At 36.8% G+C, this 27,457-nt stretch overlaps 1 protein-coding gene across 1 annotated transcript in view; it reads left to right on the forward strand.

Annotated features, from left to right (window-relative positions):
* Nucleotides 1–364: 364 nt before the first annotated feature.
* LOC131683353 (phenoloxidase-activating factor 2-like) overlaps nt 365–27,457 on the forward strand; it is a 34,503-nt gene continuing 7,410 nt past the window's right edge. Inside the window, exons 1-4 of the mRNA XM_058965245.1 lie at nt 365–540; nt 8,136–8,282; nt 8,366–8,446; nt 8,517–8,641. Of these exons, the coding sequence (XP_058821228.1) occupies nt 8,159–8,282; nt 8,366–8,446; nt 8,517–8,641 (330 nt within the window). The 5' untranslated portion in view covers nt 365–540; nt 8,136–8,158. The remainder of the gene's footprint in view (nt 541–8,135; nt 8,283–8,365; nt 8,447–8,516; nt 8,642–27,457) is intronic.

Here is a 27,457-nt window from a genome sequence, read left to right on the forward strand (position 1 = left end):
TACCCAAGAAAATCGTTCGTTAATGATGGTACTTATATAAACCAACGTTCTGTCGGATCTCATTGTTCATATATTGAATAACATTTTTTACGCCTTTTCACATTGTGTGCAATTTGAACTAATCTCCATGCACATGTTGATTTAGTTGATTCACGTACAAACCATACCATTTTGGCTTTGTATTCAATAACCGGATATTATTCTAGAATTAACCAAGGTTTTATTTTGACATCACAAGGTCTACGTTGATAGAACGATGGCTTAATGTTATGAACTATTCAAAGTTTTTCGTATACTTTGTTTCACCAGTCTAAATATAAACAATTTACACAATCGAAGCAACTTTCATTCGTTGTGACGAGTTCGAACTGTGAACAGTTTATGTTATATGATCGGTGATACCGTCAAAGAAGTACTAATTCGTGCATTGCCGTGTGTTGCAACGTTAGATGCATGAATCATAAAGCCATTCATATATAATTATCAATAATATTAGATTTTCTGTTATGAAGTGAATGCATGTGTAGTGTATCTCTTAAGGTGTAAGTGCAAAATGACGTGTGTGGTTGGAGATCTCATTAATTTGAAAACAGATTATCATTATAGTTTCTATAATAGTCTGCTATAATATTCCTGATTCAAAATCATGGCACCGCATTTTCAATTGCCTCCGGCATTTGACATGTTCAGTTGGATCCGCCTAACTATATTATAATTAAGACGATCATTTAAATATTATTGAGCAGCTTGGTTGTAGGCTTTGTAAAACTGCACGAAAAAAAATTGTTCCGGAAATCATAAATACAGTGCCATGAATTTTGGAACAATCACATTTTTATATTAAGAAAACAGGACCATGAACAAAAATCATGTGTTTTATAATTATGTTCAATTTCCCTTAAGTAATGCCCGCGTAACGCTTTAATTAGTGGAAATATTTGTTTTTGTTTTGTGAACTTTAGACAAGTTTTCGGCCATTTCATTACAAAGTCGATTTTCCATACGTGAGCTAGTACACAACTTTATGAACATTATTCATAAAACCAAAGGTTGACTTATGATGTTATTCATAGATTTAGAAACATTAGAACACAAAATCAAGATACTGGATACTCTCTCGTGAATTATTTCACGAGACTCGAAAGTTTATTCATAAATCTATATAATCCTCGTGAACTCATTCATGATTCATACATTAGTCACGATCCAATATCCGTGCTCGAGAAATAGTTCACAAAATCATCAAATATTATTAATGTATTCGTATACTGGTACATGGTTCCTAGCATAATAGTCACGACTTTCCATTCGTGGCCGTGAAATATGTCACGAAATCATAGAATATTGTTCATGTATTCGTGAACTGGTTCTTGATCCTTAGTATACTAGTCAAGATTTACCATTCGCTTTCGTTAAATATTTCACGAGATCATGGAATACTATGCATGTATTCGTGAACTGGTTCATGATTCCTAGTACAATAGCCACGACCTACCATTCGTGCACGTGAAATAGATCACTAAATCATGAACTATTATGCATGGGTTCATGAACTAGGTCATGATTCCTAGTACTTGACCTGCGATCTATCTTGCGTGTTTGTGATATTTCGAGGATAGTCCTAATCATTTTCAATTTCATGCAACATGTCCATGAAATTTCCACGGGAACTATTTCACAAAAGAGAAATTCCACGAAGATCCGTCCGAAAATCTTTAAAATCGTGACCGACCATCTTCGATTCCGATGAAACTTTACACGTTTCACCGGCGTGGAAGACTAAACATTTTCCACAGGTAATAAGATTATTTTGCCTCAAGAGCAACTTTTCAAAAGGGCGTAAAGGTTTCCACGTGCATGAATTTCAAAATTTTTTTGTTCGATTACTGTATTTTATACAGCAAAACTATCGGAGAGCGAGTAACAGGGAATGAATACTTCTGTCCGAAAAAATATACACTGAAAAAAATTTTGTCATTTCAAAAAAAAAATAAAAATTTATTTTAAAAATTTAAATTGCGAAAAAACCCATCTTTTTAAATTTTTTATTTTGTCGACAAAAACCTAAAGAGAAAAGAAATATTTTGAATGTGATTGCATGATGGAGAACTTATCGGTAAAAAAGTTTTTCTAACAATAACTTTATACATGTTTTTAAATTTACTACTAATTGACATACAAAACTGTAATTTTATTACGGAATATAATTCTAAGCTTCATTTAAAATCAAAATGCATTTAACAAAAATCTTCTTTTCTTTTTGAATATGATTCTAAACGCCATTTTCAATCGAAATGTTCATAACAAAAATTTTCTGAAATGTATTAGTTCTCCAGATATTTTAACTTTTGTTTTAACAACACAATTATTTTGTTTAATAACGACCTTTTCATAAGTTATTCTCGTTTCTCCATCATCAATAATAGGTTTTTCAAAAGGCCCATAAACTTTCCTGCAACTTTTCCTTTGACATCAGGGCGATATTGTAAAGCATTTAATAGTTACAAGAGAACAACCATAATATGATTCAACTTCAAAGTTTAATCATCAGTCTCTGTGGTTGAATAATATTTTGGTTGCTTTCATGTAACTTTCAAATGGTTTACAATATCGCCTTGATGTCAAAGGGAAAGTTGCAGTAAAGTTTATGGGCCTTTTGAAAAACCTATTATTGTTGATGGAGAAACGCGAATAACTTATGAAAAGGTCGTAATAAAACAAAATAATTGTGTTGTTAAAACAAAAGTTAAAATATCTCGAGAACTAATACATTTCAGAAAATTTTTGTTATAAGCATTTCGATTTAAAATGGCGTTTAGAATCATATTCAAAAATAAAATTTTATTTTTAACTGCAAATAGTATGAATTATAAAAATATGTCAAAAGTTGTTGTTAGGAAAACTTTTTTATTGAAAGTTTCTCCATGATCCAAATACACTAAAAAGTTGCTTTTACGTCTTTAAAACGATAAACATTAGATTGTTGACATTTTATGATGGGGTAACGCGAATAACTTTTAAAAAAGAGCATAATTACTCGAATTAATTGTTTTTGATGGAGCAAAATTTCAAATATCTCGAAAACTATTTGGAAATTTTGGAAGATTTTTGTTAAATGCATTTTGATTTTAAATAATGTTTAAAATTATATTCTGTAATAAAATTACAATTTTGTATGCCAATTAACATGAAATTTAAAAACATGTATAAAGTTATTGTTAGAAAAACTTTTTTACCGATAAGTTCTCCATCATGCGATTACATTCAAAATGTTTCTTTTCTCTTTAGGTTTTTGTTGACAAAATATAAAAAATTAAAAAAATGGTTTTTTCGCAATTTTCAGTTTTAAAATAAATTTTTGTTTTTTTGAAAAATGACACAACATTTTTTTCAGTGTATATTTTTTCGGACAGAAGTATTCATTCCCTGTAACTCGTTCTCCGATAGTTTTGCTGTATAAAATACAGTAATCGAACAACAAAATTTTGAAATTCATGCACGTAGAAACGTTTACCCCCTTTTGAAAAATTGCTCTTGTATCAAAATATTCCAATTGCCAGAGAATATCATGGAGATTCATAAACCGAACACACCTGCAAAGTTTCGTTCGAATCGACTATGGTCATATTTTGCGGTCGGCCGGTTTCTCATGGAATCCCTCAAAATTTAGAGTATTATTCTCAGAATAATATGCACTATTACATGAAATGTCATACGTCTGGCTGCTAGCGACCAGAAAGAGGCACGAGCGCTAGTTATAATAAAACTATTAGGACCTAGAACATCGTTATTCATTTGATAAGGTTCAGTCATTCAGTGTCTCGATAGAAAATGAAAACTGCGCTGAGTACCAAAAATACATTATAAAGCCACAAATAATGTTCGTGATGTACTTCATAGAACATGATCCCGCTAATTAGTCAAACTTTTATGTTTCTGTTCATATTGTCACGATACTCTGGGAACAAAAACCGACAATATAACAAAATATAACAGATCGTGATAAGATGTAGAGAAATTACGAATATCATAATAAAACTGCTGATGCCATGAACATGAGTTACATCACTCCACGCGTCAAATTAGAAAGTAAGCTCTAGAATAAAATTTCAAGATAACGTTCAAATAAATTACGAAAATCGCGACTAATCCTGCAATCATGAACATAAATTACACTACTCTGACAGAAAATCCGATAGCAAACTCATGAACTTAATGAAAAATAAAAAAAAACTCACGGTAACTTAATGAGAAATCACAAAAATCGCGGTTAAGCTCCTGACATCATGAGCGTCGGCTGTGTATTCCCAAATTATGAACAAAGATCACAACAAAAATTAAACATATCTACAGTAATCCTACCAAATATTCGAATGTAACGCCATGTATATATCCGACGCGAACTAGTTTATTGAAAACACAAATAGTTTCATGAATACGAGATTTATTATTCCGGAATTTGGTCATGGTTTCCGTAAATCCTTCCGTTTAGGAAATCGTGATCTTGGTTTCATGAATTTATGAACGCATTTTTCCCGTGTGACCAATTACTATTCTGTTTTCAAAATTTTGAAAAAATACTTTCCATGAAATACATATGAATTAAAAAGTGATGAAAATTTAGTAATGGTTCACAGCCAGAGCCGAGGCGTGACCTTCTGGCGCTCTTGGTGAAATGTCAGTCTTGCGCCCTTTGGTGTTAATTTTGTCATTTTTTTAGTTCGACTTTCGAACAATGAGTATATATATATATATATATATATATATATATATATATATATATATATATATATATATATATATATATATATATATATATATATATATATATATATATATATATATATATATATATATATATATATATATATATATATATATATATATATATATATATATATATATATATATATATATATATATATATATATATATATATATATATATATATATATATATATATATATATATATATATATATATATATATATATATATATATATATATATATATATATATATATATATATATATATATATATATATATATATATATATATATATATATATATATATATATATATATATATATATATATATATATATATATATATATATATATATATATATATATATATATATATATATATATATATATATATATATATATATATATATATATGTCGATTGAGTTCCGAGCAGTTTAGTTCCGAGAGTTTATCTCATTCACATGGCCGATGTCGTCATTATCACGGTAAGCTGTTGCGCATTTTTACTCTAGTGGCTACTTGCCAAACCTGTTTGGTAGGGTCCGATGTGATCTAATGAATCAGTTCAGACATTCGTTAATATCTCACTCGGTTCACATTGTTGATTGTGATAGAAACCGGAATCTTACGCCCATAACTAAAGATTTCTTGCCAGATAATCAGCTGACCGGCAAACTTGTCTTCAAAAACAGGTTTATTTTACTCGGCAACATCTCTGTGATTTTGTACAATATAAAATTTTTCTCCCAACAGTTGTTTAAAGTTAAATTTGACATACGTTTCATCGATCTTTTAGATGCATCCGTGGAATTTGGTCAGATCCTGGTCATACATAGTTCAGGACCGACCTTGAAAATCCAAAACTCAGGAAGTTAGGTGAAGTAGTTCTTCATCGATTATCATGGCCGAACAAATGAAATTATTTGATAAATTACAGTGTTATACAACGTTCGCACTGCCAGTTAAAACGGGTTTTGACGCTATCTTGGTAACATTGTTCTTGTTACTAATTATTATAACGTGTTATAACACTGTAGTGTGAACATAGTATTATTAAACCGATTCTAGTTTGCAACTAAAACAATGAACTGCATATTCTGTAGCGTTTTATGTTATATAGATGTTTTAATGTGAAACTAGAACTGACAGTTACATCCCCAGTACAGCGGTTTGTTTAATAATTTAAAACAGATTATTGTAAAATTTAACCCTTGTGAAGGCAAGCTAAAATCCTAACATTAAAGGGCAAGCCGGGCCTCTCAGGCCCGTCTAAATTTAAGCTCCTTTTTGCCGTTCTCATATAGAAAGGTTATGCAATCGGTCGAAATTTCGACTTTTTAACCGAGACCCGCGCGGGCCAAATCTCTTATACCATTCGACTCAGTTCGTCGAGGTCGTAAAATGTCTGTATGTGTGCGTGTATGTATGTATATATGGATGTATGTATGTGCCAAACAATCTCACCGATTTTTCTCTAAGGTGGCTGGACCGATTTGTACAAATTTAGTCTCAAATGAAAGGTGCAGCCATCCCATCGGTCGCTATTGATTTTTTTATTGATCCGACTTTCGGTTCTGGAGTTACGTGTTGAAGAGTACAATCACACTGCAAATTTCCATAGAAACTGATACCACCATGATGTCCAAATGATGCAATATATATAAAAATATGTGCAACATTACTTGGCTTTGCATGTCTAGATCATTAATGACCCACCGAAGGCACTTCGACCACATTGGCCAGCTATGGCGGTTCTTGATGCCCCGGGGGAACTTACCAAGTTCCTAAAATAATGTCATACCTATTTCTCAGCGAATTCTTTACCGATTTTTACACACTTGGTTTCAAATGAAACGTACAGCATTCCCATTGGTTCCTGTTGAATTTCTAATTGATCCGACTTCCGGTTCCGTAATTACAGGATGATGAGTACGAACACGCAGCAAATCCCGATTTCAGTGTATAAGGCGATGGATGTAAAAAAGTTAATTTTTTTTCCAAAAGGTGAGTACTCGGAAGATCACGTCGACTGTCGATTGGTTCTGAGCTCCATTTCGTTTGAACACGACCAATAAATGTTTCTGGGTTGCTATTAATTTCTTCTGATGCATAACCGGAGTACATATTTAGATTCTTCTTCCCAGTCTGCATCAGATTCATTGTCGGAAGCAATATCATTCGCATCTTCTTCCTCGCTTAGCATATCAGCTTCGGCATCGTCTGCTGTTGAATTTGCTCGAATTTCTTCCATTATTTCAGATTCTTTGAGACGATTGAAAACATGGGCATATCGTTTTATAGCCATTTAAATTTTTTGTTGCTTTTAGATCCTACAATTTGAATAATTACGACAACTATAACACAAAGAATAGACAATAACGACAAAGTTAGGTTATGTTGTATCCAAATAATTGTCAAGTAGACCACAGTGGGTGACATAAAAGTATTTACCCAAAAAATATGACACACGTCACTATCGTATGCTATTTTTACATTTCTTATAAAAGAAATGTATAGAATTCGCTCAAACTTTCAAGATTTTTTTCTTATAAGAAAATGTAAAAAGATAAAATCAATCAAAACATGAAAAAAATCCTGCTAATATGAAGATGAACTCTTCAAAATGTTGGATAAATATTAATGTATAAAACCCGTGGTATTCCTAGTAAATGTTGCCTGCACACCGGGCCTGCCAGGCCCGGCTTGCCTTTTTGTGCATATAAAAAATTCAAACATAGCTGCGCATCACTCCATCGATGAAAATTTCACAATTCTTTATTTTTGTTATAGATTTCAAAGCTACTTATCAAAATTTCCATGCCCAAGCTTATACTGCATACACATTTTTTTGTAACAAAAAAATTGTAACGTGCCGGGCCTCTGGGACCCGGTTGCCTTTTTGAGGGTTAAATTGGTATACACAAACGATGTATAATTTAAAACGCGCTTACGCGATTTACAGCAGGGAACAGCAACGCTTAAGATATGGCATGAATTTTTATCTAAAAAGACCACCAGCTTAAACTACTGCTGGGACAGTAAGTTCTTGTTTTAAAATTTTCAGTTTTATGCAGTACGAAACAATTTTTTTCTTTTTTCCATATTTTGTCATTTTCTTTGAAAATAAAATAAAAAACCGCAAAAAAACACGAAAAATGGCGGATTGCCCGACGGGGGCCTTAAGACATTTTCAATGCCAAAAAACATACACCCTATCGCACAACGTGTTTCAACCGTGATGATCAACAGCATTCATAAACTCGTTCATAAATGTATTTTCATTAGTATGATTGCATATCAATGCTTACATTGCTATTCATGTCAACATGCATCGTAATCGCAATCATGTGTGGTCTATTATCTTCAGTGTATATCGAAAGTTCGCTGAAAATGCAGCGTTACACGCTGCTAGTAGCCACCACACTGGTTTTCTCGTCCAGTACTGCATGGTTGAGGGTTATAGTTGCAGCTCAAAAATTTAACTTCCCCGATGGAGTTGGTGGTAATTCAAATGGTAAGTTTAGGGAAATTTTTTCACGATATTTGAAATATTGTTTGTTACTTGTGTTTCGTTCGATAATTAACTGTTTTTACCAGAGTTGACTCGACAACAGACGACGAATGTTAGCACAGGAATTATAACTGGTATTCTTACTGGTACTGTTCCGTTGCAAACTGGTAAATAAAATAATCTTAATATTACTATATTGCATTGCTATTACACATAATGTTTAATTTATTTCCGAAGGTATCACTGGAACAATCACCACAAGTGGTGTGGCGCAAACGTGCATATGTGTACCGACGGGGAGATGTAACTCAACACCCGCAACTACCGACGGCTCAGGCATGTTAGACGTTCGAATAGTAACAGTGAGTATTTCCCAAGGAACAATATAATATTGCATTAGGTATTCCATGAGATGCTTATTTTGATTGCCAGTTGATTTTGACACTGCATCTACTTTGCTCAATTGTTTTCGCCGTATTAGCAGAGAACAGACACATAAGCTAAGACAAAAAAAACCTGTTTAAGCATTTAAATGAAAATACGTTGAAATCACCATCGCATACTACGAACCTGTAACCTGCATGGATCTCGTTTAGAATCGTTTGCACGCAAAACACCCATTTAGTGTTTGCTTACCGATCGTAGCACCGGCTAGTGCTAGGGGCAGATCACTTGTGATGCATTTTTAAAAATCAGCGAAATTAAATGCATTTATTTCCATCAAAATAGAAATTCATAATGTATTTTGCGCTGCGTGCAATGTTTTTGCGTTGCGTGCAATGTTGTTTGCGTTGCGTGTAAGACGTCAAAACCCTACAGAAAAACTAGCCCTACATTTAACAAAACGTCGAACAAAGTGGATCAGCGTAGGACGTTTGTTAAACAAACTTTTCTGCGAGGGAGTGCAAAGCTGATGTTAAAATGGAAATTAATTGCATTTTTTCTAATTTGATGCAAATTTGTTATACATTCTTAGAGTGATCTGCCCCTAGGGCTAGTGGCAAGTTGCTACTTGCTAGTGACATTTCAGTTTTATTTCTTACACACATTGAAAACTTGACTTGTATGTCAGTTCTCAGTGGTATCCCTGTTAAAAAAATGCGGACGAACATGGTCAGGCGATTTAAAAAATTTGACGTTTGACTCAACTCGCCTGTGCTAATTGCCCCTAGGAACAAATGCAATTTGCGAATGCGATTTAAAGGCAATTTCAATACTTAGACAAATTTTCTGGCGGCTGAAATGGACTTGGTTGTTTTTCGCGTTTTTCTAACATGGCGGTTCATGTTTGGCTTATAAGCTTAAAATTGTTTGTTGAACAATTGGCGTGTTCTCACTTCTACTTTGTTTGTCTAGTGCACTTCATTTAGTCAACGAACGTAGGAAATTGTGGAATCGTGTGTAAGTATAGTAGAACAAGATCTCTGACCTAAAGTATTAATGAACGTCAGATTTTCATAAGTTTTAGTGTGCAATACTAATTTCGCCATTGATTCTTCCTATGGTTTGGTAGTGATTACCTAGTATACTGGTAAGTATATGTGAGTAGATATTGAATCCGAAAATAAGAATTATTTGTAATTTTTATATTGGGTCATTAGGAGCGATTAAATGGCGCGTTCCGTGGGCGATTTGGGGGCGATTAAAGGGCGGGTTGGGCGGCAAAAAAATTACGGCGGCAAATCGCCCAAATGTTGCATTTGAAATAGCCCCCTGTTTGGGTCATTAAATGAGAAAAAAAGTCGTTTTTTATTACTTACATCGATAAAGCTGATTTTCGTGATTGCAACAATGTTTTTTTTCCAACTCAGGAAACGTGAAAATAATATTAAAATTTAAAAAAAAGAAATATGTTGACAGTCTGAATTTGACACTATAGGAAGGATTTGACATATCGAATTTCACGACAAATAATGCCCCGTCAGAAAAAATTAGGGCATGTTGTCTCGGTTTTCCCGGAGGGTTATTTTTATTTGACATAAACACCATCCATTGCATATAGTTTTTTATCATTTTGGGTGTTGTTCTGATAGGCCAGATGTAAACAACCGCAGTTTTCCTATGTATGGTTGCCAATTTTACATAAGATTTATTTAAAAAAACAAAAAAAAATCGTTTTTACGTATTACAACGAAATTTTTTTGGAAATAATGTTATATTATGTATATTGGACTTAAAATTTATCGAATGGAACGGAAAACTATATATAGCTTAATGACCCAATTGCCAGCAATTTGCTGGCAAATTGAAGGGCAATTAGCGCATCCGAGTTGGCAAATAGCCCCCCGTTAGCCAGCAACTTGCCCTTTTTGACTGGGATTGGTTACTCATTCTTTCCTCCTGTGAATATAATCCATCCGCCGAACCATCTTCGTTAGTCTTATTCATTTGATGTTGGTATGCATCGACGATTTTTTCGACATCAAGCTGAGATTTGTCCAACTAAGAAACGTCAGTAGAGATAATCAAAAAAAATCAGCTGATCAGAAACAATTTATGTAATGAATAATAAAGTTGCTGAAGTTGCGCTGATTCAGTCTTATTCAGTCACTAGCACATTGAAAAAGGTCCGGATATACTTTGTTTTAAAAGTAGATCAGGTTACAATAGGAGAAACATTCAATTTATTGTTTATTCCGTCACAACGTTGTTTTAATGGGGCTACCTCTAGATCCGGACAAATGCAACAGTTTATGATTTTCATAAATAAGGTAATGTAAAAGTTACCCAAAATTTACTGTCCCCTCCCCATGTAACAAATTGTCACAAATTTCTTTATCTCTTCCTCTAGCACGTAACCAAATCTTTAATTTTTTTCTTCAATACATTCTATCACTAAGAACTGACATCCAAGTAAAGTTATCAATGTGTGTAAGAAATAAAACCGTTGTTTTGAAATGTCATCAGCAAGCAGGGTGGCCAGATAGAATTCCTTAATATCGGTAGGGTCACTAAAAGTTTATCGGTAGTTATCGGTAGGCCGGGTTGTTGTCCCAAAAACGTAGTATTGACATAGAATTTTAAAATACTGACAACACAGATCTCTGACCATATCCAACCCAAAAAATTAATGTTGAGTAGGATGTGTCCAAAATCAATAAAAATCGGTAGTTTTCGGTAGGAATAACAAAATATCGGTAGTTTTGCCTTGGTCGTCTGGGAATCGGTAGGGAAGACCAAAATCGGTAGGACTACCGATAAATCGGTAGGTCTGGCCACCCTGTCAGCAAGTAGCATCTTACCTCTAGCCGGCGCATAGTGTCGGTTCTTCGAACAAAAGTCGGACAAAACCAAAAATATTGCTTAATCTATCTGAAAATCACATGTTAGGGTTTATTTTTAATGTCATAAGTTATAAAAATGAGATAACGTTTTCGTGCAGTGTTATCGAACCTTTCTAATATGCTTAATTCCATTTTTAGGATAGATCTTGTTTTACTGATTAGTTATATCAATGCACAGTGGTTCAGGAAGCGAAATTAGCGGGAAACAATTGTTAACGCATTCATCTTTAGGTTAAGAGATTTGGTGTCTTGGAAACATGTATTGTGCGTGACAAACTGCATCTTTTGGCTGAAACGGTTTTAGGATGGCTCTTAAAATGTCAAAGTTGTAGACATTATTTTAAATTATAGTTCAGAGAGAATGATACTTTCTTCTGCAATATTCTAGAACAATCAATTCTGAGCAACTTTGTTGAAGATACTAACTTTGTATCTCAAACCGTTTTCATTTTATAGTGAGTTCCATATCATAACTTAGGGTGTCTCTCAAAAAAGCAGTAGCAGACTCGGAAAAGTGAAAATTTTCAGCCCATCCCGCACAGAGCCGTCAATATGGTGCACTAACCGAACAATAAAATGAGGAAAAGTTTTAAATATAGGTCCCCTAAATGTTTGTTCCTATGATTATTCGTATTAGGTTGCTTGACGAGAGCAGTTGGTGGGGGAAAGCCGGTATATTCGTTTTGGTTATGCCATTAGAAAGGCATGCACGGCACGAGAACGAGCGAGAAAGCGATAGTAGTGCATATTAGCGGAAGCGTTACGTACATTTTGAACCTTAATAACAGGTTTTTGCAAATCCTTCCAAGAATGTGGCAACTCTACCACTAAGCGAAAGCTACACCAAAACGAATGATGAAAAAATATTTATATTTATCGCACAAAAGGATGGCCTTTCATCTGCATCGAAGAGTTAATAAATAGGAACGCCTTGATGCAAAGCGTGCTCATTCGATGTGAGCTGTGAAAGGGGAATGATCATATTTGTGTACGCAGTAAAAACAATCGTCGGCAAGGTTTGAATTGTTCCAAAAGATTCTCGTCTTGTATCAACATAGTTATCTACAAACCGTCCTTACTAGGACGAATGCAAAATGGAAAAAGATGGGTTGGTAATGTATATGACAAAACAGGGGTGTCGTGACCACACTTCGAAGTTATTTCAAATCTTGCAAAGCATAAAGTTACAATTTTAATGATTGATCCTATATGAATGAAATAACAAATTTTCAGGTTAACACGGCAATAACTTTGCAATTTATAGGACAATTTTATATTTTTAGTTATCATATAATAACTGTCATCTCTTCCAAACAACTTAACCCTCTGCTGCCAACCCCGTGGTTTTGCGGGGTTAAGGAAAATCATTGTAAAATGTCCAATACACGATTTTATGTTGTTACCTCCACTAAAACCACTTCAAAATACTCCCACCTGTCATACAAGTACATTGTCTGCTTGTTGAAATCATATGAAATTATTGACCTGTATTCAATGCGGAGAACTCGGTAATAAAATTGTTTTACTGAATAGACTAACGAACGGGATCCCCAAGAAAATTTCGCTGAGCCCGGTGAATCGAACTTAATGCGAAAAATTTAGCCATTTGAAAGAGATACAAGCAGAATTTTAAGAATATGATCATCGCGGTTAGTTTTTCGCTAAGCGTGATTCATTTCTGTACGCTAGGGCAGGAGCGGATCCAGAAAAATATTTCGGAGTGGGTCCGAAATTTTGATTTCGAGATTAAAAACGTGTTTTTGCGTACTCTTTTACTTTTTGTCTATATTTTATGAAAAAATTATTTGATGGGCAAAATCTACATAGGGTTGGCCGAGTGCCTTTTATGAAAAAGCTACTATGCGCAGCAGCGACATCTATAGTGATTTTGGTCGGGTATTAGGTCACCAATGTACCGACGTAATTTCAGGAGTTTTGGTGATGTCGTTTGTACAGGAGCACGTTTGTTCTTTTTTCTGCACTGGTGAGTAAATTTTTGTTTCTGAAAAATAATTAACACGAATCAATTTACATCCGATTTCCAATAACTTTGTACTGCTGGAAAGGGTATTCAAAACCCAATAAAATGGTATAACGGTTACCAGTGTAACCTTATATTTGTTTGTGGAAATCGTGATTGTTCTCGAAAATATAGGGTAGGTAGGTCGAGTTCTGTGCGGGGCTGGTTGGCCGAGTTGTAAATTTATTGTAGATTAATGTGCACTTTGATATTTGTGAAATGCCAAACTTTCAAAATCAAAATTTGATATTATGCTAATATTGATTATTATAAGGAATAATATACACGAGAAATAAGTAATAAAAATAATTTAAAATATTACCAAATAGAAATAAGAGATTAGAATCATTAAAAGTCGGAAATTGTTTATTAAAAGTTGATTCCTATATTTTATGAATTAAATGCCATTAGCATAGAATCTGCTGCAGATGTAAGCCTCTCTGAAGACGTCAGACCTCTTCCCAAGGCGAGTGCACGATCTGATTCGAAGAAGTGGCAAGGTCGTAAACGCCTATCGTCTCAAATTTTGACCGATTCCCCAATAAAAGCAGTATTGGAGAAGCAGAAAATGAAATCAAACGTAAGCGTATGCTGGCGGAGGAACAAAATCAGCGAGAGCTGGTGAAAAGTTCACTAAAACTGCCAAAGGTAAGTCCAAAAAGGGTAAAAAGGCTAAAAAGTGAAGAGTGGATTTTATTTTCCTTACCTATATACGAAAAAAACGATATTTTTTTAATTAAAAGTTTTCCACTGATTCATTTGACGTGTTTAACTTATTTTACCAAACTCGGCCAACCTATCCCAGCCCTGGGGTTGGTTGGCCGATTTTTCTTTCCGCATTTGTTTGCTAATAACTTTTTCCCTGATTTTTTTCATGAATGAAAAAAATTACAGAGGGTTGTATCTTCATGACGGTTTTCAAAAAGTCTAACCAGAATGAGTACATAAATTCGAAAGCAAAACTCAGCCATCCAGCCCTGGTCTCCCCTACAGTTCAAAAGGTACTGATTTTCCCTTCCCAGAAATATATATGTGTAAATCACATGGAAATTCATTACTATGACCAATATCAGAAGAAAAGCTGAATTCCACTTTTTAGTTAATTTTTTCATTACGATCTTATTGTGTTTTAGAATCTAATGTGACAGATAAATTATTCACACGAATTTTAAACTTCAGATCACTGAAATTGGTTGAAAAATGTGGATATTATGAATTATCTTTGTAATTTCCACCCAATCACACTTTCGGTGGAAACTTTCCACTTGAACATTGTTGTTTGTGTTGGATTGAATATTTTCAAAAAACCATGCACAACGTCACGAAAAGCCGCCAAAAAGCTCCTACTTCAGAATCGTTCAAAACGGTGCTAAAAATCCTTTTCAAATTGTCCATTCGCTTGACGCGCGAGCTTAACCCCCGGCATTCACGTGAATGGCTCCCAAAATGAGCAGCCGCTGATGCTCAAACGTGATTTTGCTGGAGCTTCTGAAGGTGTTGTTGGCGGATAGATACAATGAGGCGAGTTTTAGATGGTTAACAAAGTCGTGGATCTTTTCAACATATTTGTTACAAATATATTGAAATAAAATTGCAACTCGTGGTCATCGAATCCTGCGCACGCAATTTACCAGTGTGTACTAGAATTCATTTCCTTGTTGGCGGGGTGTTTTCAGCATCCCCTGATAATCACCTTGGACCTCTTCTCTTCGTGCTCTTTGTGAATGACATTTGCAGCGAATTGACATCGTGTAAGGTGATGTACGCAGATGATTTGAAAATTTATCGCATCATAACAACTTTGGTAGATTGTTGTGCACTTCAGGTGGACATAGATAGGATCATGAGTTGGTGTGATAGAAACGGAATGACTATAAACATTCAGAAATGCTACATAATCACATTCACACGAATACTTTCGCCAATTACGTTTGAGTATGCAGTGAGCGCTGCCCCAGTAGAACGAATTTCTTCAATCAAGGACCTTAGTGTTATACTTGACCGCAAGCTACGTTTCATCGAACACTTCAATGCAGTAACTGCTAAAGCCTATGCAGTACTCACGGTGTTCCTAAAACCGTTATTAACAAAAAATGACCATGACGTATGACGTTTGTCATACGGCATTCGAAAGATACAGTATCCAAGCATCTTCTCAGTGAATTTCAAAATGATCCATCGAGAGATTTGAGAGAAATTGCGATTTGAAGTTTTATGACACGTTTCATATTTGTCTACTTATTTAGTACATGGCATTCGAAAGATATAGTAATCAAGTATATCTCCTGCAAGTTTGAAAATATTTCATTGACGGAATCGAAATTTATAACGGTTTGGATGTGGTATGCGGTCATAGATGGGTTTGCTACCAGACTTCAAGCGCGAATCCATGTTTGTCCATTGACTATTTAGATCGTTTATACGTGTTGCGGTTTTTAAAGGAAAACCTTACCATTTAATTTCATAAATATAATGTACAAAAGGTGTTATTTATATGGTGCACTGAAAAAATATGAAAATAGGGTTGTCTACCAAACGTTAAATATAATGTGTAAATTAAAAAAAATGGATAAAAGTTGGAATGTTTACTTCAAGAGGCCATACCTCAATGGTTTGTTGACCGTTTCTAATTATTTTTTCATTTTTGAATAGGTAGACGTTTCATCGTTAATTTTCATTCAGAAGAATATAAAATAGAGTTATCTACATCAATAAATAGACAATATAATTGATCTCAACTATATGTATTATCATTATTTATTGAATATCTTTATATTCAAAACGACGATCTAACTATTTCTATACATTAGTTGAACGCAACGAACGCAAACTACAAATCATGGAAAAACCAAACCATAAACTCAATACATTTATTCAAAAATATGAAGGTATTTGCTGATTCAGATAAATTTATGTTATGATACGGTTTTTTTTTGGAAATTTTGTACAATCGTGATTCGCTGGCTGGGTTGACAGATGTTAAAACTGGTCAAAGGGGATGTTATTAGTACAAGTTCATCTGCTCATATCTCTAACTATTGTTAGTATTCACGCAGAAAAATAATTTTTAATGTCAAATAATATGAGGGTTGAAATAATAAATTTACCAAGTTGTTCTGTGTTCAATAAAAATACATGTTTATATAAATAAAACAATTGTTGAAATAATTCTGAAGAATTTATTGGATCAAACACGCAAAATAGTTGGACCAACAAAATTTTTTATTGATTTTATCATAACAACAATCGAAACAACAAAAAACTTTGTTGAATCAATGAGCTCATTTTGTTGAATAAACCTAATAAAATATTTGGATCAATGCATGTCAAATGTTCAAAACAAAAAACATTTTTGTTAAATCAAATAATATCTTTTATTGTTTTAAACATAACAAATATTTGAATCAATGCATAGCAAATATTGAAGCAAAACCAATTTTATTGTATATAAAATATGCCTATTCTTTAATAGGAACCAAAGGCCAACTGTCATGGTGACAAATTTAGAACAAACCATTACTCGCTGACAACAGATAACATCAGTACAAATGAACCTCACAAAGTAAATACTTGCCATTGACTTATTGGCCTTTCTCTAAAAACAGGCTATAAACGCATTAATTTTACGCAGTCAAATCATTCTGGAACCGCTTCCGAATCCTGAATGGATGCAGTATGGCCCAGTCAAACCCATTCCGGGATCGGTTAGGAATTCTGAATGGATTCATTATGAGTTCCAGCTCAAAGGCAACAACCGATTCCGACTCAACCGTTTGTTGCATTTGAGCGAGAATCCATAAGGGATTCCAAACCTGTTCCGGAGTAGGTTTGCTTGGAATGAAATGAAATTTTATTACATGCAGCGCATACGATTCCAATCACCGTCCCTTTATGTAGTACCTTTGGCCGTGCGCGTGGTTTATTCCAGATATGCGCTATAATGTAGTGCTTCAGAGTCTTGGCTTTTCCAAAAAGATTGCAGAAGGCGCACGAATACGCTGTGTCTTCCTGTTGGGCCAGAGATGGTGTAGTACAGGAAACTGCCATCTCGAACGGGTATTATTTATCTCTGGTGCGGTGACGTGTTTTCAGTTCTGCGATTATCGTTTTTAAGCCACACAGGGTGTTTTGTTTGAGTCCTGGAATAGAAGAAGGCACCATAAAACGCACCGTGTGCATTCGACTTAATTTATTCACTAACCTTTGTGCGACATCATGATTATTTTCAAGCTGCACTTGCGCCCTTCGAGTCCGGAAAATCTGAGCACTATAAGAATTTACCGAAATCTGAATTCCCTGATTTGAAAATAGCGAATTTCTCCAGCATTGACGCACGTGGAAAAAGTTTTCTTCTTCGTAGCAACTTTTATTTTTTATTTGTTTCAATTCAACAAGGACTGTTGATGTAATGCATTCAGTCCTTTTGAATCAATTAGCTGCATGCATTTGTTAGAATCACTGATTTGTTTGGAACAAACAATAATTTTGTCGATCTTCGAAAAGCACAGCTACAAAACTTGTAAGATTGATTCAAAAGATATTTTGGATGATCTAACCAAAAAATTAAGTTTGGTTTAATAAATTCCTTGGTTCACAATTAAGAATTTTTATCGATTAAAAATGAAGAAATAATTTATAGAATCAAACATGCATAATTCTTTTGCGTGTTATTGTCGAATTGAACTTAGCATGAGAATTTGACATTCAGATGTTTATACACAATTGCAATAAACTAGTATATAAAAATGGATAGGCCGCTATTTTTATTACAAAAATATTCACTAAATAATGACAGTGATGTCCCTATCCTCTGTGCAGTAAAGAGAAATTGAAATTACTCCCCACACTCTGGCAAGCAAAACGAGAGCGCTTCTCTTTCGTTCATATACACCACCGTATTTGATATGTGTAAGCGCATGTTGATGGCAGAGGTAAATTTTCATACACCCAACACTGGAACGATCTAGAGTGTGGAGAAGAGCTCTTGAAATTCTCTGTGGCGCGCTCAGATAAATTCGCCACCGCGCGCGCCCCAGAGTCGCTGTGGTGTATTCACTGGCGTGTATTCACTGGCGTGTGATCTTTGGTTTGTTTTCGTCTTACAAGCGGCAGTGCGGGTGAAATTGGTTTGATTTGCACAGGTTGTTGCGTTGTGTTGTGTGGATGGTGGTGGCTTATTTCAAGCTTATATGATTTTCTACTGGAGATTTCATACAAGTTGCTTGGTAAAGCTTACGAGTTTATAGAGTGTTGTTACACTACCGTGGAAACCTGAAGTATTCGAGCCTAGGGGCAAACAAGGAAAACATTTTACGGCTGGTATAAACAAAGTTTTATAATGATCTGTAATATCAGATTAATCGTATAAAAGATGAAAGACGGGATTTGTACATCCACATTAGGACCGGCCTATTTTTTGTTCGACTGAATAACTCAATGGTAATTTAACTTATTTTGATTGCGAATTTGGCGACGCCGAAAAGTAAAGTGATCCATTACATGTAATGTCCTGGTATTACACACGTTTTCGATTATTATCATACGCAGGCATTGTAATTCTCTCTCACTCACGTGAGAAGAGGCTTATCCGATGTCCAACTTTTCCGAGATAAAGTCCACATAAAACAAGATAAATTTCACTAGAATTCACATTGTTACATGTTTTTTTTTTCTGTAGCGCGTTATTAAAAATAATGACGTGCCAATTTAGAAGCGCTTCTATTTGACCGGTATAGTGCTTTCAAGGGTTTACAGCACTATAGATTTGTTAAAACATTTAATTTTTATTTATTGGTTGAATTTTGTTTATTGGTGCTTTAGGATGCTGAAAATGATATTCCAAAAAATGAATCGCGAAAACAATAAATAAATATTCAAATTTTTCGCAACGCCTCTTATGTATACCCCGAGTATATAGAAAACGTTAACCGTGTTTTTCTCGAAATATTTTTTTTGATCTGGCCGGAAATGTAACTCGAACAAATGATTATTGATCAGCCTAAAATTTTTACAGCATGTTCAAGATTACTTTCTCCAACGATGTACGTGGGATTTAATTTTTTTATTGCATAATTTTTAATAAGCAATTTTGTGTCGATTTTTAACACATTTTCAGCGTTTTTCGACTAAAAAATATACCATTTCGCGAAAAATCAAGACATAGAAAAAATCTTACGTACGCCGCTTGCTGTCGTTCTAAGAAGTTTAAAAAGCTTTGGTTTTTGGCTCTGGATAAAAAATTACGGGACATGGAGTTCCGGCCGTGGACCCCTTCCAAAAAAACTCCCCGACGGGAAAGTGCTGCACAGCCGCCATCTTGTGATGAAATTACTCGAATAAATCATTTTTTTGCTATTCATTACTTATGTTATATATATATATATATATATATATATATATATATATATATATATATATATATATATATATATATATATATATATATATATATATATATATATATATATATATATATATATATATATATATATATATATATATATATATATATATATATATATATATATATATATATATATATATATATATATATATATATATATATATATATATATATATATATATATATATATATATATATATATATATATATATATATATATATATATATATATATATATATATATATATATATATATATATATATATATATATCATTAACCCTCCGGAAGTCGCGCTTATGGCCCACTGAACGAGCAGCCGCTGATGCTTTAAGACGATTTCGCTAGATTTTCAGAGCAGCATGCACTGCCGGAAAGTTAAACAAGATCTCGATTCATCAAATTATTGCGTCAAGATAAATTCCCGAAATATGCCTATTTTTCGTGCTCTATAGTGGTGTAACCCCTCATTATTTAGTTCTGGAATCTTTTCACGGCATTTTTCTTCTGTGCCATCATTTAAATAAATTAGTTGGTTTTCTCTCGAATATCCAACCGATGGAATAACAAGAGAGAGAATTAAAATTAAAACCCAACATGTTCGGGTACGAGTATAGCAAAGAAGTTCAAAATGGCAAATACACCGTCTTTGCAGTACATACTTAATTGTTTCAAGGAACGTTTATCTGTTTACCGTGATTTTATAATTTGTAAAACTTATAATATTAAGTTTATGTATCAGAGGATGTTTATGACCTCACCGAATAAAAATCTTCTTGTGTAAACCTTGAACCTATAGTTGATTTCGTGACGTGAGGATGTGCTTTTGTTTTCATTTCGATCCGAAAAAGGAATATGATCTACGTTTATGCCAAAAATTAACGTAAACTTCGTATTCTATACATATATTAATCAATTCACCTGTATGTATTCATGCATACACTTCGAATCGAGTACACTTCCGTCATTTTTATTCTTAGTCCAATTAGGTGATTCAAATTTTCTGATAAACAGAACTATAGGATTTTATTCATGATGAAATAAGTTTTTATGGATATTTAATAATATTGTATCAGACAATACTAATTATCCTCAACATATTCCATTTTCTTCTCAAAATTTATCAATTTCGAATGCTCTAGTAATGCTAACAAAGTAAGTACGTAATAGTTTATTAGTTCTGCACTTTAGGAGTGAGTCGCATTTTAGTCATGCTTGGGTCAGTAAAAGCCAAATATTTTACGCTTTTTTGGCTATTCTCGAGCGACGTAGCGATACAAAAAAATATTTCGTTCTAATTCTAATATATTTTTTTTGAAAATCTACACTTGTACTGCATTACAACGATAGCATTAGTTAGAATAATAATATAGTGCAATAAAAGCAGAATGTTGAAAGTTGTTCTAGGTGGCTTATGAACTGCCCTTGAATTTCAATTGCAAATATCGTTCAACGTATCTTTGGTATGTGTGCAAAGAACTAGAATATTTGAGTGAAAATTCTGCTAAAAAATCGATGAAAAGTTCTATGGGCGATGTCAATTTATTAAACGAAAGCTTTTAATCCCAAAAATGATAAAAAAAATGTTAAGATTGTTTATTAACCAATTTATGTATGTGAAACTTCTTGTACCATTACCACTACCATGTATCATTAACGTAGCCATTGCTAATTACAGCTCCTATGGGACATGCAACTATAGATACACTAGCTAATACCCATCGCGCGTTGCTGCGATTTTCAACTAAATAGGAGAAAAACACAATTTGTTCCAAAGCGCCATCTGGTGGGCAGATAATCTCCAACTAATAGCACACAAACTAATAGCATACAAACAATGACTTTTATATATATAGATAGATTAGCTCAACTATATGTGCAAAGGAGCTCAAAATTCAACGCAATTTTTTTTTCAACTGTTTTTTCAGCAAATTTCTAATCTTGCGATTGGAACTTTTCATTGTTCCTTTCCTAGTACCTTTATGATAAAACACCCCATTCAAGATAGTTATAATGAGGAATAATTTATCACACAAAAATCGCTTGTTTAAACTTGAGGAAACACCTTACTTGTTACTTGAAAATACGAAAATTTCATAGAGATTGACAGAGATTCCGACAGATACTAGCAGATACCTAATACTTTGTTTTGCTGTTGATATTACGTGCAATGAATCCGTGCGTTATAATTACGGTCTAACATACTAACTGACGCAAAAATCTAGAATACGTATAATAAACATTGTTGCTGCTGACCCATTTATAACATCCTTTTATGGAACACAAGATTCATTGTACATTTAAAATAAGCGTGAACACTAGTCGCCTTTTTTCTTGACCCAAACGTTTCCTGAGGATTGGAAACGCTCAGTAATGTTCCCGGTATTCAAGAAGGGTGACAGATGCAACATGGAGAGCTACCGCGGAGTCACTTCGCTTGGAGTCGAATCTAAAGTATTTGAATCAATCATCAATGAAGCGTTATTCTCTGCTTGTCGACACTACATCAGTACATCCCAGCATGGATTTTTCCCCGGACGTTCGGTCAAGACGAATCTCGTCTGCTTCACGTCATTTTGCACGGAACAATTGTCTAAGAAACTGCAGGTGGATACTATTTACACTGATCTAAAGGCAGCTTTTGATAGAGTTAATCATGAGATACTGATAACAAAGCTTGATAAGCTAGGGTGTTCTACTAGATTCTGCCATTGGCTTCGATCCTACCTTGTACACCGTGAAGTCGTTGTTCAAATTGGCGATATTGTTTCAGAATCCTTTATCAACACTTCCGGAGTTCCTCAAGGTAGTACGCTGGGTCCACTGCTTTTTTCACTGTTCGTGAACGATGCAGTTTTCGTTCTAAGGCGTGGAGGAAAGCTGTTTTTTGCCGACGACTTAAATTTTTTTTCTTGTTATACGAAATGAAGCCGATTGCCGTGAGCTACAGCATCTTATCGACAACTTTTATAGCTGGTGTGTAAGAAACATGATGATCCTTAGTGTTGCAAAATGTTTTGTCATCAGCTATTTTCGAACGAGAAATATGCTTACCTTCAACTATAACATCGCAGGAACTCAGCTGCAACGCGTTGACCACGTGAAGGATCTAGGAGTCATTCTTGATGAAAAGCTAACATATACTCATCACGTGTCTGCGTCCATCGACAAAGCCAATCGATTACTGGGATTTATTTTCAAAATTTCCAGTGAATTTCAGGATCCTCTGTGTTTTAAGGCTCTTTATTGCTCATTGGTGCGCCCGCAGTTGTAATTTGCAAACGTTGTTTGATGCCCCTATCAAGCAACGTGGAGCCTTAGGATCGAAGCAGTCCAGCGTAAATTCATACGATATGCGTTACGTGGAGTGCCGTGGAACGATCCGTTAAACTGCCACCATACGAGGACCGTTGTCGTCTTTGAGGACTTAATACTTTAACGCAGACATGCAGCGCAGGCTACTTTCGTGTCAAAGATTCTGCTGGCTGAATATGATGATCCGGAGCTACTAGCGCAAATTAGCCTCTACGCGCCTACCCGTTCTCTTCGCCCACGAGCCCTGCTGCATTCTGCGCAGCACTGACTACGCTGCCAATAGTCCAATTTTAGCAATAAGTCGTCGCTTCAACGAGTTTGCTGAAATTTTCGACTTCGTCATGAAATCTTCGCAGTTTCGTCGTCGTGTATTGTCACTAGTTTAATTGTGTTTAGTTTAACTTAGTTTAGTTTAGTTCATTTAGACAAATTGTCAGTTGGACTTTTTTTTATACAAATACAACTGTCAGGACGTGCCTGTTTCGACAGAACGATATCACATTGCACTTTTGCACATTTACTTCCATCCCGTTATGAGTACACCAATTTAGCAGCATATCATTATCGGCTTGAATAGCACAGCAATCGACTGCCGACGTAATTACACGGAAAAATTTCAGATTATCAGCAAACATATACTTGGGAGACTGTATAGCGGAGCATAAATCGTTTACGAATAAAATAAACAGTAGCGGGCCCAAATGACTTCCCTGAGGCACACCGACTCTATCACAAACGGAGATGATCTCGTTTCATCTATGCGCACAAATGCTTTACGCTCGGTCCCATGCGCTCAAATTTAGCCACGATTAACAAATGAGGCACCCTATCGAACTCTTTTGCAAAGTCAACGTAAACGGCATCAACCTGCTGACGTTTTCCAAGCGCGCTATTAAGTGACGAAACGTACGCCATAAGATTAGTACTCGTCGAACGTTTTTTCACAAATCCATGCTGCCACTCGCAAATGAGAACTTAGAACCATCAATAGACTGCAACTTCAGCTCCACATCACGCGGCGAGAAATTGAATAGCGACATATTCAAATCGAACAACGGCAGACTATTCAAATATGCTTCAGACAAAGGTGATCGGTTATTACTTCTATAACTCCGCTAGCGAATGACGGATCTCAATAGTAGCATGTCTGTAATAACATACGTACCTGGAACTATTGAGAACCAGAGCTACAGGTCCAAAGCAAAGGTAAAGGAGGATGGTTGTGATGATCTGGGCCGAGGCCACGTAAAGCAAGATAGGTCATAACTCCCATTCCAAGGCGTGAAGCGACCCGTGCCGAGGGATGAGTGATCGATGGGGAAAAAGATGCTCGATCGTTAACGGAGCCTGTGGTGTACCTGGGCAACCCCCACAGTAAGCGTCCCTTACCACGTTACTGCAGAGCTCTGGCGTGGCGGATCTTTCTTTCTCGCGCAACTCGTGGGAATCAACATGAATAAGGTGAATAAAAATAAAAATAATAAACAAACGGAGGTGCCGAACCCCTTTGCTAGAGGTGGTTTGACGAGGTCTCCCCCCCTTGGGGAGAGTAGTGGAGCGACGAGTGCTGTATCCGATAGCACCAGTGACCCCCCAGCAGTGGTAGAAAATAGCCCTACCAACGCGCTGGACGGGCCACTATCCGCGATGCGCAAAATGGTGGAGCAGCTCGATGCAATAATCGAGTTCACTAGCGCGAAACAAAATATTAACAAGGAGCTGAAACAGAGCCTGCTGATGCTTCGGAAGGCTGTTCGTGTCGCAAGACAGGAACAGCAGGCTTACGCCAAGAGGGTGGAATGTCGGGAAAAATCCGAAAGAGGAACCCAGACAGTGGCCTCCAAGAGGGAGGGAGAGAGAAGGCCGACATAGGTACCCAGACAGGGGCTCTCCCCTTCCCCTTCTATGGAGCAGCCATGTCGCTCGAAGCGGCGGCTGAGTTCCCCTCTAAGGGCAAAGGCAAGGGCAAGCGCAAGACGGCGTCGAACGCTAAGCGCCCTAGGAGATCACCAGGCGAGGGTGAAAAAACCAACATCACACGGCGTGTAACCGTCATGGCCAAACGCCGTTTGGTCGAGATAAACCGGGGCGAGAATGCCCCCGCTGGGCAGAGAGAAGGTACCAGCAACTCGGTGCAACCGGGGCAGGGGGCGTAAACCCCTGGACGCTGGTTACCAAGAAGAAGCCGGCACCGACACCGGATGTACCGCGGCCCGCGAAGAAGGCCAAGGACAAGGGGAAGGCCTTGTGGTTAAAAACCGACAAGGACAAATACGCCGACGTCCTAAAGTCGATGAGGGCGGCCGAAAGCCTCTCGGCCCTCGGGAAAGACGTGCGCAGCATGAGACGCACCAACACAGGCGAAATGCTTCTGGTGCTGAAGCGAGGCGCACAATCTAGTGCAGTGTACAAGGCCTAGGCCCAAGAGGTCCTGGGTGAAGGCGCCCAGGTCAGGTCGTTAGGGGCGGAAATGACTCTCCAGTGCAAGCATCTGGACGAGTTCACGACCGCAGACGATGTCGTCGCAGCCGTCAAGGAGCAATGCGACGTGACAATTGAGCGGGCCTCTGTGCGTTTTAGAGGGGGCCCCTCCGGCACCCAAGTAGCCTACCTCAGGCTACTGAAGGCGGATGCCAAAAAGGTTACCGTGAAAGGTAAACTGAAGATCGGCTGGTCGGTATGCCTAATTAGCATACCCCAGCCGCCTTCAGTGGATAGGTGCTATCGGTGCCTTGAGTCCAGCCATAAATCTTACGAGTGCAAGGGCACAGACAGGAGCAAACTATGTCGTCGCTGCGGTGAGGAGGGGCATAAGGAGCAGGGTTACACTAAGGCGCACAAGTGCCTTATCTGCAGCGCTAAGAAGCGAGTCCGTAATCATGCTATGGGCGGACCTTCGTGTCCCTTCGGCGAGGCAAATAAGAAGAAGCCGTGAACGTTACACAGCTAAATCTTAACCATTGTGCAGCAGCCCAACAGCTGCTGTGGCAGTCGGTCTCGGAGTCGAGGACAGATGTCGCCCTCCTATCAGACCCGTACAACATCCCTGCCGGCAACGGCAATTGGGTGTCGGACGGGTCTGGAATGGTGGCAATCTGTACAACGGGACGGTTCTCGGTTCAAGAGGTAATACACTCCTCCGCCGCGGGTGTTGCGATTGCCAAGATCAATGGTGTGTTCTATTGCAGCTGCTACGCTCCACCAAGGTGGCCCATAGAACAGTTCAACCAGATGATCGACAGGCTCTCGTCAGACCTAGTGGGCTGGAAACCGGTAGTCATAGCGGGAGACTTTAACGCTTGGGCGTGGAGTGGGGCAGCCGCTGTACAAATAGCAGGGGAAAAGCGCTAATGGAGGCGCTTGCGAAACTCGATACTGTGCTAGCTAACAATGGCTCCGCTAGTACATTCCGTAGAAACGGGGTGGAGGCATGGATTGACGTAACATTTGCCAGCCCGAGTCTGGTTCGAGGCATGGAATGGAGGGTAGACGAAAGCTACACCCATAGCGATCATTTAGCAATCCGCTTTAGGATCAATTATGGTGTGCAGCATCCGAGGGCGGGAGATCACTCTCAGGTACGCGGGTGGAAGTTCAATCACTTCGACAGCGAAGCTTTCACCGCGGCCCTGGGACTGGAGGCCAACACCGACAGTCTAAGCGGGGATGCGCTGGTAGCTGTTCTATCACGCGCGTGCGACGCGACAAGCCGAGAAAAACCCTGCCCGGAAACGGTAGATGCCCGGTATACTGGTGGAGTGCCGAGATTGCAGCTCTACGATCAGCCTGCCTCAGAGCTAGACGTAGGATGCAAAGAGCTCGCACCGCGGATGCAAGAGAGAACCGCTGTGAAGTGCTTCGAGCTGCAAAATTGGCCCTTGACAAGGCCATTTAAAGCAGCAAGAGAGCGTTTTTCGACAACCTGTGTGAGAGTGCCAACGCGAATCCGTGGGGTGACGCCTACAGGATCGTGATGGCCAAGACCAAAGGGGTCTCTTCACCCCCAGAACGGTCTCCGGACCGGTTGACGACGATTATCGAAGTACTCTTCCCGTCTCGAGCCACAAGCCTCTGGCCACCTGCACTACGAGACAGTGCGGGCACGGCCGAAACGGTGGCTCCGGTGACGAATGAAGAACTACTCGCAGTGGCTAAATC

This window comes from Topomyia yanbarensis, chromosome 2 (assembly GCF_030247195.1).
Source record: "Topomyia yanbarensis strain Yona2022 chromosome 2, ASM3024719v1, whole genome shotgun sequence".
Lineage (NCBI taxonomy): Eukaryota > Metazoa > Arthropoda > Insecta > Diptera > Culicidae > Topomyia > Topomyia yanbarensis.